This window comes from Pempheris klunzingeri, chromosome 9, assembly GCF_042242105.1.
Source record: "Pempheris klunzingeri isolate RE-2024b chromosome 9, fPemKlu1.hap1, whole genome shotgun sequence".
Lineage (NCBI taxonomy): Eukaryota > Metazoa > Chordata > Actinopteri > Acropomatiformes > Pempheridae > Pempheris > Pempheris klunzingeri.
Window position 1 is genome coordinate 5,178,830 of NC_092020.1, and position 12,401 is coordinate 5,191,230.

At 44.8% G+C, this 12,401-nt stretch overlaps 2 protein-coding genes across 2 annotated transcripts; both read right to left on the bottom strand.

Annotated features, from left to right (window-relative positions):
• Positions 1-2,231: 2,231 nt before the first annotated feature.
• Positions 2,232-5,774, bottom strand: LOC139207224 (transmembrane protein 182-like). Its single transcript, XM_070836878.1, has 5 exons — positions 5,433-5,774; positions 4,009-4,132; positions 3,586-3,684; positions 3,346-3,483; positions 2,232-3,026 (listed from the first exon to the last, which is right to left on the bottom strand). Exons 1-5 carry the CDS (start codon positions 5,598-5,600, stop codon positions 2,806-2,808), a joined length of 750 nt encoding a protein of 249 aa, XP_070692979.1. The 5' UTR covers positions 5,601-5,774; the 3' UTR covers positions 2,232-2,805.
• Positions 5,775-6,194: 420 nt separating this feature from the next.
• On the bottom strand, positions 6,195-11,185 carry LOC139206900 (sodium/hydrogen exchanger 2-like). Its single transcript, XM_070836507.1, has 13 exons — positions 10,933-11,185; positions 10,196-10,418; positions 9,791-10,031; positions 9,459-9,709; positions 9,130-9,347; positions 8,829-9,025; positions 8,649-8,738; positions 8,082-8,152; positions 7,756-7,890; positions 7,377-7,473; positions 7,133-7,261; positions 6,896-6,959; positions 6,195-6,534 (listed from the first exon to the last, which is right to left on the bottom strand). The coding sequence occupies exons 1-13, from the start codon at positions 11,183-11,185 to the stop codon at positions 6,344-6,346; spliced, it is 2,160 nt and encodes a 719-aa protein (XP_070692608.1). The 3' UTR covers positions 6,195-6,343.
• Positions 11,186-12,401: the final 1,216 nt, after the last annotated feature.

The following is a 12,401-nucleotide window of genomic DNA, read 5'->3' on the forward strand; positions in this document are numbered from 1 at the left end:
CACTGTACTGTGAAAACTCCTTCCTCCTGCCTCTCACAAGATGGCCGAGCTGTCACCTCAAACATAACATAACATAACATAACATAACATTTCTACTGTATATACAGCGTAATGTATGTTGTTTACTGGGGTGTATATTGACATTTTCTCAACCAGGACGTAGGTGGTGGGTAAAGGTAGAAATACCCATGTGCAAAGTAACTGACCTATTGTGAATAATACAAGCTAAATATAATGACCACACAGATGAAGAAGGTGGTCAAGCAGTAATGGAACAAATCTAGGCTATAAATGTGCAGGTAAAGGTATAGCCACCATGATGTAGTATCTAATAATCTAATAAAACAAAGATCCATTGTAATAAATGTGACAAATGCTGTGTGAAAGGTCTTAATCTATTTATGTGCAAACAAAATTGACTGCAAATTTTGACTGCAACCAAACTGTAACAGTACAGCCATTCAGCCATTTAAAAAAATGAAATAGTCATGGCCCTGCAGAGGTGAGGGACACTGGTTTGGGTCTGTCTAACCTCCATGTTCATCCCATTGCACAGGTGGTGGTGGCGGCACTGGATGCTCTTCCTCGGCCGGCTCTAGGATGTCCCCAGCAGCGATGCTGGGATGTTATCCGAGTGTGGAGCACTGCACACACTGCGGCGCCATTAGCCACAAAGGTGTGATCCACTTCCAGGGCTTTGAAGAAGATCCCTAGCCGCTGTGCCTTCACCATGCCAAAGGCTCTACTCTAAAATGGATTGGGTTCTGGCATTGTGAGTGTTGAAGCACGCCTCCACTCTTCCCCTCGCTGGTTCCCTGTATGGCGTAATGAGGTTGACTGATGCAGTCACACATGGGTATCCCGCATCCCCCCAATGAAGTAAACAGCTGGTGGGTAACAGCCCCTGACAAACACTAGACTATTTCTTAGCACCCTGGTGTTGTGCACTGAACACGATTAACCAACAATTATGTCTAGAAACGTGCAGTGGTGTCACAGATTGCCTGAAGCTGGAGAGACTGGAAGAGTTTCCTGTTCAGGTAATCCTCGATGCAGACACAGCATTCATCAATGGCCCCCACACAGGCAACTTTTCAGGGTTTTAAGTGGTTCTGAAGATATTATATGCAGAGGCTTATAATCACAACAAGAATAAAATCTTTCAAGAAAATAGGATATGAGACATTTTTACCCGGATTATGTTTTTAATTCAAAATGTTTGAACTTTAAGAATGATGATATGTACAATAGTAGGTTTGTAGGCCCAATACATTGTGCCTATCTTGCATAAATTCTACAATTATTTCCATACAATCATACTAACTAGGATTCATGTTGATAATGACGTTAGCAGCCTTGTCACAAAGTTCTCTCCATCTCTGAAATGTTATTCTAATGTTTTATTGCAACATTTTCTAATGGCTGCAAACAGAGGAAAGAGAACTTTTGTCATTTTGCCAAATGACACCAAAAATAAACTGCCCACCCCAGCTTTAAATAAAATCGCATGCTAAATTTTCAAGAACTATAATGTAGAAGACCACAACCACAATGTACCAAAATTAGAGAGTATCCTCTGAAATCACAGGCAGTACAGTAAACCCAGTCGACATCTAGCATTTGATAGCTATGCTGCTATATCGCAGCATTACAGATCTCGGATCAGCAGTAAACATACAATATATTTCAGCGTGCGTGCGTGTGTGTGTGTGCGTGCGTGCATGTGTGTGTGTGATTGAATGTGTATTTTTATGTTTGATCAGTGGCTTCTTTGAAGCAAACATGCCCCCCTCCACCACTCCTGCTCCTCAGTAGAGCAGATCAAAGCTGATATGTGTGATTGAGAGTCCTCCCGCTTGGTTTCACACACTGCCCATTCAGACCAGTGAAAAAGGAGGATGATCTAATATTGTGGCAGTTATGATACAATCACAAGTATGTGCTTCCCATTTGGATAACACTGAAAGGGAAAAAAAAGAATGCGGCGTCATTCTGTGTGTGTGTGTCAATACATTATCTATTAGAAGCAGGGGTTTCTGAATTTAAAGTTTATATAGTGGGACTAAGTAATGTGATAATATGGAGTGAATAGTGACTGGGGTGAAGGAGGCAGGTGGCCGGCCTGCTGCACACCCACCAAACCCACAAACAGCTGTTCATGTCTCAAAGCCCCCTAGTGCCCCCCTATAACCACCAATTCTCTCTCTATCCCCCCCCCCCATATCCACCCCTCTCCTGCTCCAACCACACCCTCGATCCAAACCGACCATTTCTGCCTTCAGTCCATCCAGCCATTCCCCCCTCCAACCACACTCTGCTCCAGCAAGCCAACTTTGATCATGTGCCAAAATCAGGACAGGGGGCACAGCTGGTTCACCCATACATTTGTCACCTTCTGCTCTGTGGACTCAATAGAGAGACAACAGGATGAAACTGAATGGAGGAAATATTTATACCTACACAATTGTTTAGAAAAAAATAGTCTTGGCACATCATATATTGCTTCTTAATGCCAGTATCATATTGGTATCACACCACATTAATCCTATACACTATAACACTGACTTTTTGTGGTAGTATTATTCTATAGTCATTAGTGATTTTTATAGAAACAAAGCAAAGCAAGTTATAGAAAACCGAAACACCTAATCAGTGTCTCTAACTGCATGCTTGACACCCAAAGGGCCGTGCCGTAATATTGATCATGTCTTTCCAGCGTTTACATCCCACAAGTGTGCTGCTGAGTCCCAGTTGCAGCGCATACGAAGGTCAGTCTATTCTTCTCCTAAGGGCCGGATAGTGAGCTCACTTGCTGGCACTCAACGCCCGGCCCACCAGCATGAAGACCAGCCCGGAGATGAGCTCCAGAGGCACGCCGGCAGCCGCCACCATGAATGACAGGCCGTAGAGAACTGAAACTTGCGCGTGTGGACACGTCTCTCCTCTCTCCTGCAGGACGTAGCGCTTCACCTCCACCACCTCCATCCACAGGACGTAGAACAGCAGCGTGAACAGGAACAAGCAGGCTGAGGGAGTGATATGTAGAGCACAAGAGGGACAGGAAGACACAGATAGAGGCTATCACTGCTGTGAGTAACACCAGAGGAATGTGGCTCCTACTCATCTCTACCGTTACCACGGTAGCAATGTTTAAACCTGTTGTTATAGCGACAGCACTGCAGGGTGATATCTGCTGCTCCGTGTGTTGGGTATGTGTTTGTCATTTGACAGGTATGAGCAGCTGACAGCAGCAGCAGCAATGGCTGCAGCATGTGTTTGTGTGTGTGCATTCACCTATTCCCCTGGCAGCATACACCCCACACATGCACACAGACTATATTTTACCAGCAGCAATGAGGAAAGCACCGCCCAGCCTGTACAGTTTGCGGCTGATGAAGGGGACACCGCAGACCAAGAGGAAGAATCCAGTTAGAGCTGCGACTAAGCCGAGGATTATCAGCACGGTCCAGAAACCCCGAAACACTGCAAGAAATGCAAGAATCAATGCAGTTAAGCGTCAGTGTTTATAGCAGTATCATATCCTCAGTACTTCTTCAAGCACTCTTCTTCAAGTGAGTGTGTTACCTGCTGTAGCATCATAACTTGGATGGGGCACTTGTCCGAGTGCGACAGGCAGGGGGAAGAGGTAACCATGCACACAGACCTTGGATTCTGGTTGGTTTGCTGCATGACAAAAAAGAAAAGGTAAAAATAAAGATAAAAAAGGACAAACAGACTCTAAAAAAGGAGACCTTGTTTTATGTAATTAAATACAGGGGAAAATAAAAAAGACACTACATGAGAGTAACATCTAAAAAAACACCCCATAAACTGAAATACATGCCAACACATTCTGTTTTTCATGCTCTCCTCTTGTATATTTTCTGTCAAATATCCAAATTATAGACATTTTTCTCTCCTACACTTGTTAGCATGTCAAGCAGACCACACTGCCGAGCATGAGACTGGAAAAGCCCCCCCCAAAAAAAACTCAGAAGGCCTACATACTGAAGAGAGTGGCCAGGAAGGCATGTGCTGTGGGCTCCACCTGAAACACACACCGCCAGAAGAAGCCCTCATGGTGCAGAGTGAGAGACGGAGGAGAGGCAGTGACGGCTTCCGCTAACTGGATCTGAATTTGAAAAAGAGACACGCAAGATGGACACTCAGACGTCTGAGGACGGACGAACCTTGATTTCTGTCAGTTTTGTCGACACGTCTCTGTTAGCTGCTCTGTTGCATCAAACGTGGTTCTGATTATGGCCTGCCCGCCTGTGAGGTTTTCAAGGGGAACTCATGAAACACGCATGAGTGATGCCCTCCATTTGCTTGTCAAAAATATGATTGATGGTGCTGAGTAACACACAGACACTTTAATCATCCTCTTTTGTTGAAAATGAAAGACTTTGTTGTGCTGTGATGTTAGGGAGGAGTTCAGCGGGGATTAGCTTTTAGAAATATATCCCTTACTTTGCATTTTGTGAACTTTCTCACAAGTGTGACGTGGAGGGATAAACTGGAAAATGAAAGGGGCAGTCTATATAGTTTATATATGAAGATCGGTTGGAGTACTTGTGGGGCACTACACTGCCAGTGAAAACAGTTGTTTGATGGCTGTGGAGGAGAAAATATGAAGTCGAGATAACCGTGATGATGTCAGGTTGCAGTTATGTGGAATGCCAACTGTGTCGTTTTATAGGAATTAATTATTTTCCCAATTACGTTGTTCTGTAAAAGGAAATCACTGACTGGATTATGTTTAGAGGCAACTATTGTTAGAATGATTGAAGCACAACATTTGTGAACCACACAGGGGGAGGTCCACATCCAGAGACCCGTCTGTGGTTAGGTTTAGGCAACAAAAGCACTTTAGTAAATGTTAGGGAGAGATTGTATTTAGATGTTGATGAAGATGTTCTGTCTCAAGACACTGTGAACTTCTGCTGTGTTAAACTATATTATCAAACTATATTAAACTATTTATAATCAAAAATTAAAATTTTTTGGGGGCTTGATGTTTGAAAGGCATGGGTGGACTAAGGGGTTTTGGAGCTCTACCCTATTTAAAAGTAATTGCAGTCAAATAAAAAGTCAGGATGCGTTGGCCTCTGCCACACTGATTTGGTCCATTGAGTTGTAAATACACGTCAACTGCTCCAGTGTTGTGAAAGTACAAGACTAAGTAGCTTTCGTACATCTTTAAATATCCCATAGTGGCATAACATGCACACTACTGTCTGATCAGGTTCCACATCGGTCTGTGATCCTCACATGGGATGTTTCAGTGATAAAAATATGCTGCTGTGACTGTTATATATACATCTGTATAGTTGGAGGTCAGTGGACAATTGTGACATCAAGCAGTAAGCTTTGCATTCACTTTATGAATTTGTGTGAATATGGACAATTATGTGCACACGGTTTTGTCCTACCTCAGTCCCATTGGCATCGTTTTCCCCTGTTGTTTGCGTCGGCCATGTATACGGTCCACAGTTGTCACTGGCCACCAGCCAGTAGTCTGTACCAAAGGCTACGAAGAAACACAGAGTCCCCACTGCCCCAAATATCCCCCCGGCCAAGGTTGCAGCTCCCACCCTCATAACTCCAGCCTTAGACCTCCTTCACTGTGCTCTCTGTCCTCAGCTTTCAGTCTTCAGGTCAGTTTCTCCTCAGCTCCTCAGTGGAGTCCACCCTACAACCCCTTGCTCAGCCCCAGTCCCAAGGAAAACAGCCAGGCTCTCCCTGCCACTCCCTGGCATGCTGGGAGCTGTGGGCAAAAGAGGCTTCAGTAACTGAGGAGGTCAGGCAGGGGGACAGGAGTTATTTTAGGAGGCAGTAAGCCTGTCCTCGTCAAATTACCAGGGGGTGTGCGGTGCATTTATAAAGGAAACAAGGAGAGGCCGGATTGGTTTGTGTGTGTGCTTATAATGTGGACAGCGCGTATCAGCATGTGTGACTGTAAGGTATTTCTAAGGTGGGTGTTACACTTGGAGCGCCACTTTGAAAATAAATTAGACTGGAGATGCTAATGACCCCCAATCCTCCACCCAAGGTGTTCAAGAGGTGAAACATGGAGCTGAGGAAAGCTTTATTGCAGCTGGCAAACACTCCAAATAATAAAACCAGAAGGTGAATTATTTAATCAATTTAATAGGTTTAATTGGAACATATCCATTAATTTGCTAAAACCTTTTATCAACCCACTTTTGAAACCCACAATTCTCTGGCTCAATAAATACAAAGTACTTCTCACTTTATGGAGCCATTTTGAAATGACTGAACACACTGAAGTCATTGGTTTACATTCTTTTTCCTCTCTTTCTGTTTTTCGCACAGTCCGCCTTCAATACTGCTTCTCGTTCTCCAGGACAAAGCTGAGTTGTTTTTTTGGAGCTCTTCCCTCGGGTGCTTGGTGTTGCGGAGAGATCTGGTCCTCGCTGGCAGCTGAAGGTTTTGGATCCACTGACCGCGTCTGAGCTGAGGCTGACGGGACCGACATGTCCTGGAGGACGGGCCTCGGGCTCGTGGAGCACACTGCCAAGAGAGGAGAGGCTGCGGTGAGGTCAAGACTCACAAGGTCAGAATCGTCACGGCGTAGTTGTCAGGGTCAAAGGTCAGGAGGTGGAGAGAGGGAGGAGGGACGAGGTATTTCTTGAAACATAAGTTTAGTAAAAGCTCCTTCCTGACTCCCTGTCATCTATTGATCAGTTCCCACAGTAGTATCTTAAATACAGACACAGAAAGCCACGATAAACATAAAAACAGTACATATCCATAGGACATCAGTCTGGGATAGAGGTGAGGAGTTAAAAAGAGGGAAAACAACATATTTTGCCTAACGTGTGTTTTTTTTTTTTTTGTATATTTATGTGTCTTGAACTGTCTTTCACTTTACCTGTGTGCGACCTGGTGAGTCCTGCTCTTACTCTGCGTGAGCCGTTGAACTCTCCATCCTCCCCCTGTCACAATGCAAGTGTACTGTAAAACAGGACAATCTCCATAGCGTGCTTGATAGTCCTTAAACATAAGACATTTCTAAGGATAAAATCATCTTTGCCTCAAGAAAAACAAGAATCAGTCTAAATGAGACTGAATGAGAATTGAAAATTGTGAGTTTACATGGATACAGTACCTGTGGCCAGTGTGTGATTGTATTATACGTGTGTCTCTCTACCAGACTCTGATGTCTGTGAAGAGGCTTCCTGGTTTTATCCATGCTGGAGTCCTGGTGCAAAGTGTGTCTGCTGTAGGCTGGTGTCTGCTGGATTGATACATACATGAACCCGACACGGCAGATAAGTATTGCGCAGCTGCAGAGCACGTTCCTTAATCAAGGTACAGAGAGGTACACAAACCACAGCTGTGAATTTATTTACCTTGTTGTTGAAGTTCTGAAGGTTTCTGGAGAGAATACGCCTGATGCTGTCCATCTCCTCCGGTAAGAGGGGACGGCTGTGGGAGCGAGGGTCCACTCTAAAAGTCAAGTGTGAATATTCACATCCATTTAGCCAGAGACAGTGTGGAGAACATATTTAATCAGTGTTCAGTGGAAAGACTGGGGTTTTAAATAGGAAGGAGCCTAGGCACATTTAGCTTTCAAACAGGTGTTGGTGTAATAATAAAGGATAAGGGAGGTCATATTTTTGTTCTGTTGAATGTAAACGTTTTAAGCACAGATTACCATGATGGTCATGAAACATAAATGCAGTCCCGGAGATCCCTGAGACATTTATATGAAGTGAAAGGTTTTCTCACAGTTGCGGCGCCTCCTCGTCTCCCCTCTGCTCCCTTCTCTCCAGCTCCTGGTAAACTCTGAGGATGCTGGAGCGAGCCTGGTGATCCTCTCGGATCAGGAACCGACGAAGGTACTTCCTGTTGAAATGCTCAAACCTCACACGCACACACATAAAATACATCACAGTAACCAGCTGACATTATTCTAAGTCCTTACTGTGGAAGATGATTCAAAACTTTTGCATGTGGTGTTTGCTGCCACCTACTGGTGATTTCAGGGCGTATGTTTATGGGAAGGATTTTTGGGGGACACAAAAGCAGAAGGTGAAGTAAAAAATATAACTAACTTGTCTTTCCAGTAGTGCTGCCCCCAGTAGCCAACCACATCCTCTATTCCTGCCAGCAGGTGATCAATGAGCTACGAGGAGACACAGTGTAAGTAAGTCATTCATAGGTGTGTTTGGCCTCATTATATTATTTCTCTTAGATTATTTTATATGTATGTCACTGTTTTCCATGTGGGTGTCCATCCCTGCATGCTGCATGTCTATTAAGAAAATAAAATCTGAAAACAGAACAGCAATTTCTATGCTTTCCCTCATGAAAGGAAGGAAGTCACAGAATACATATACATACATACATAATACAGATACATAACCTGCTATGTACATTTTGTAATGACGGGACTCTAAAAGTAAGAAAATGATACTGAGATTTAGTCATACAAATGAAAAATGTTGTGCTGTGTCCGTAAAAACAGCGAGTTTCTGTTACACCTGAACGAACAGTGTATTGAAGAGACATTCACTATTTACACCTGGAACACGCCACATTAATGACATATATTCTATATACTGGATTCCTTCGAAAATCATATTTCCCAACACGTCGCTGTGAGTGCTGTCATTTCTCACCCTGCTGTGGATCTCCTCACTAACAGTAGGCAGAGCTCTCTTCTTCCTCTTCACATCCAGCAGCTCTACCAGAGGCTTGATGGTCATTCCCTGGAAACCAAACAAAACCAAAGTCTCCATGTACTCCATGAGGAAAAACTGCTTTTCATCAAATACAATACAGTGACATTATTCGGCCACCTGCACAAAGACAGTGAAGAGGATGACCACAATGGTAGTTGTGATGAAGAGTCTTTTCTTTGGGAAGTCATCGATCAGGAAGACGAGGGAGAAACAGATTGCCCCCCTCAAGCCTCCGTAGGCAATGATGAACTGGTCTCGAAAGGTCACAACGTTCCTCCGAAGCTTGTTCACCACAGCAGTCAGCAGGAGAACACCTTCAGAGGAGAGAAGTGTGCTGATTCCTGTTCTTCAGCTCGTTATCAAGCATCATTGGTACGCTGCTAAAAAATGGTTTTCTAAAGTGCATTTTAAATGCTACCTGTGGCCCTCCAGATGAGGCAGAGCAGCAGTGTAGAGCAGACAAAGGGCCAGCTCCACATATGGACGTCCTGTATTGTGGAGACGCCCAGGAAGATGAAGATTAAGGTTTCACTCACGCTGCTCCACATTTTCAGGAAGTACTGGATGCTGGTGTTGCTGCGCTCGGACACATTAGCCTCCACGTACTGCTTCATGGTCACAGCACAGGTCACAATGCTGCACAAACGTGGGTAAAACCAGAGCGATAAGACATAATCACCTTTCCCCGAGCTAAACAACAGACAAAAGGAGGTCTTTGAGTTTCAGTCGATACTCGGCAGCACTCACGCCATGATGCCAGAGAGGTGAAGCATCTCTGAGGTCAGGTAGGACAAGTAGGAGTAGAGGAAGACAAAGAGCGGAGCGATGACCTGGGCTCTGGAGGTGAACCGTGAGGTGAGGGCCGCCACCAGGCCGAAGAAGAGGCCGACACACAGGCCGCCGAGGCCCACCACCACCACCCTGCAGCCCCCCAGCAACACATCCAGCCCCGACACTGACGGCAGACGAAGGAAGGACTCAAACAGCTTGTAGAGCACCTGAGAGGGAGAGAGACGAATCACGCACTGAACAATTTGCTTCATCTGGTTTTCTAGTCTAGTGACCACCTCTCCCCTCACCACAGTGACGGCGTCGTTGAGCAGCGACTCTCCAAACACCAAGATATGAAGCTGTTCGTTGACATGCATCTCCTGGAAGACAGAGAGCACGGCCACGGGGTCGACGGCAGCGATGAGAGAGCCAAACAGCAGGCAGTGGAGGAGAGAGATGTCCCCCAGAGAGCTCTGGGCCAGCAGACATACACCGTACAGAGAGAGGCCAATGCCCAGGACGTTCCATAAGGTCCCCAGCACCGCATACCTGGACGATTGACATTTGAAAACCTCAACTGGGAATTTAAAACAAGGATCTGTCTATAATGTGCTAATCGCATCTCATCTTAAAGTACAAGAAAAAGTGCATTTAACAGCCACAAAAGCAGATGCACACTTGCACAGGAATGAAAACATTGACCATGTACCAACCAGAGGATGGTACCAAGGTTTTCGAAGAACAGCCTCCCTGGTAAGAAGTATCCTGCATCCAAGACGATGGGCGGGAGCAGAAAGAGGAAGAAAGCATCAGCGCTGAGGGTCGGGGGGGCAGAGTGACGGACGCCATAGATCACCCCTCCGACAAGAAGGCCCACCATGATGAGGAGACAGCTCTCTGGGACGACTGCTGGGACCCGGCCCGACCAGTGGAACCCTGGTGATCGGAGACGGAGGACATAAAAGGACAACATGCTAATTGGATTAATTATATTTTTGACTTTTTCAGTTGTTCTCTTTTATTCTGTGACTCTGATTGAAAGTACAAAAGTGGAGTTGGATCATTTGCACACATAGCTTGGTACTAATGGGATGCCTGTATTGGCTTTATATATTAGAAGAATTGTGCATTTTTGAATGGGAACAAGTCAGAAAAGCTTTGGCTAGTGGCTTTTAAAATGCAGATTAGAGAGTTTTTTTTTCCTGTGTGCCTTTATATTGTAATTTCTTTATAAAAAGGAAATCTAAAAATAATAGTTTGTTAAACCACTGTGGATGACATTAACTCATACTGTAGCTGATAAAGTAACTCCCTGCTACCATAACATAACAAACCATGAAGAATTTTCTGCTACCTTTAGATTCGAAGCATCTAACATCTAGCTGCCTCGAACAGCATCTTATGTCATGTTGGCTTTTCGTGTGTGAGCAGAAAACCAACCGAAGCTTACCCAGCTTGGCCAGTGAGGCCAGCATGATCCACAGCACAATCTCAAAGGGAGCCTGCACATGGTGATAGTCCACGCTGAAAACTCTCAGAGCCATCGGCAAATCCACGGACAGGCTGCCATCGCTGCTGTTGAAGCCCTGCAATGGGGGCAGGTTGTGTGGCTGAGGGAGTTCAGCAGGGGGGGTCAGGGCCAAACATGCAGGCCAGAACAGGCAGGCAGAGAGCAGCGGAGAGGGAGTCCACAGAGCAGCCATCCTGTAGCCATGCTGGCACAACAGGAGAGAGAGGCAGGGAGAGAATGGGACGGGGGTTATGGAGATAGGGGGGAGGGCGAGCAGCCACACGCATACACACACATATACACACAAAAACAACCTGACCACAACTCATGCAGCCACTAATGTGCACAGGAATCCCTGAGCTAGCAATGATATCCAACCAGCAGTACAGGGCTCAACACACACACACACACACACACACACACACACACACACACACACACACACACACACAGATACTTGCTTAGACACACTTTGGAGACACATGGAAAAACGAAAAACTACATCTCTACGGGAACACCACTTTCAGTGATCATATAATAATAGATTAATTAATCAGTCAATCAAGTGATATATTGATTATTTTCTTTTGCATGTACTGATTTGGATTGTTTTGAACAGAGCGTTTCTTCTATCCTCCTAAAAGGCTAACATAAGAAAAGATCAGTCTTTTTCTACCAGACAGAAAAATCTGAATGCAGTATGATAAGAATGGAAGCAGCGGCGGCGTTATTGATGATAATGTGACCCATGCAAAGTATGTTGCCACATTCTTGATGTGTAATTGTTTATTTTGTTTAAGCGACGCTACATATTTTCAGGCAATGGTAAGTAAATAAGTCCTTGGAGGCTTCTATGCTGAAAACACATGTACACCACCACAGACAGTAAGGAGTAGCAGGGAGCAGGAGAGTGTTTGCTGTAACGAAGCTGCTTTGATGATGTAACTGTCATAATATTGTCATTCTGTCAAGACCATAGACTGTAATATAAGAAGTGGACGTAGTTCCCGGGTCTGAAAAGAGAAGCCAATGGGGAAATGCTTTGTACCTGCATTCTTTCTAATGGCCCGCAGGGGGCGACTCTGCTGGTTGCACAAAGAAGTCCGAATGAATGGAAGTCTATGAGGAAATGACTCTACTTTTCACTTGATTTATCACCTCAGTAAACACTACCTAATGAGCTTATGGTTTCAGTTGCTAGTGTCAAGTCTTCTTAGTAAATTATGGTCTCTTTTAGAAGAAATTAGTCAATAAAGCATGTAGTGCATCCAATGTCACTTCTGGCTCCAAAAAACCAAGATGGCGACAGCCATGAAACCAAGATGGTGACAGCGATAAAGTGTAACTCGAGCCTTCAAAATGGCGGTCCATAAACTATTGCATGACATTGTTCCATTTCTTTCCACTTC

Excerpts from the sequence above, each read along its gene's own strand:
- LOC139206900 (XM_070836507.1), bottom strand. The coding sequence starts at position 11,185 with ATGGCTGCTCTGTGGACTCCCTCTCCGCTGCTCTCTGCCTGCCTGTTC. Across the intron at positions 10,032-10,195 it reads AACCTTGGTACCATCCTCTG|GTATGCGGTGCTGGGGACCT; the intron begins GTTGGTACATGG and ends TCAATCGTCCAG. Across the intron at positions 8,739-8,828 it reads TCTTCACTGTCTTTGTGCAG|GGAATGACCATCAAGCCTCT; the intron begins GTGGCCGAATAA and ends TTTGGTTTCCAG.
- LOC139207224 (XM_070836878.1), bottom strand. The coding sequence starts at position 5,600 with ATGAGGGTGGGAGCTGCAACCTTGGCCGGGGGGATATTTGGGGCAGTG. Across the intron at positions 4,133-5,432 it reads ACGATGCCAATGGGACTGAG|ATCCAGTTAGCGGAAGCCGT; the intron begins GTAGGACAAAAC and ends TTTCAAATTCAG. Across the intron at positions 3,027-3,345 it reads TGCTTTCCTCATTGCTGCTG|CCTGCTTGTTCCTGTTCACG; the intron begins GTAAAATATAGT and ends TCACTCCCTCAG.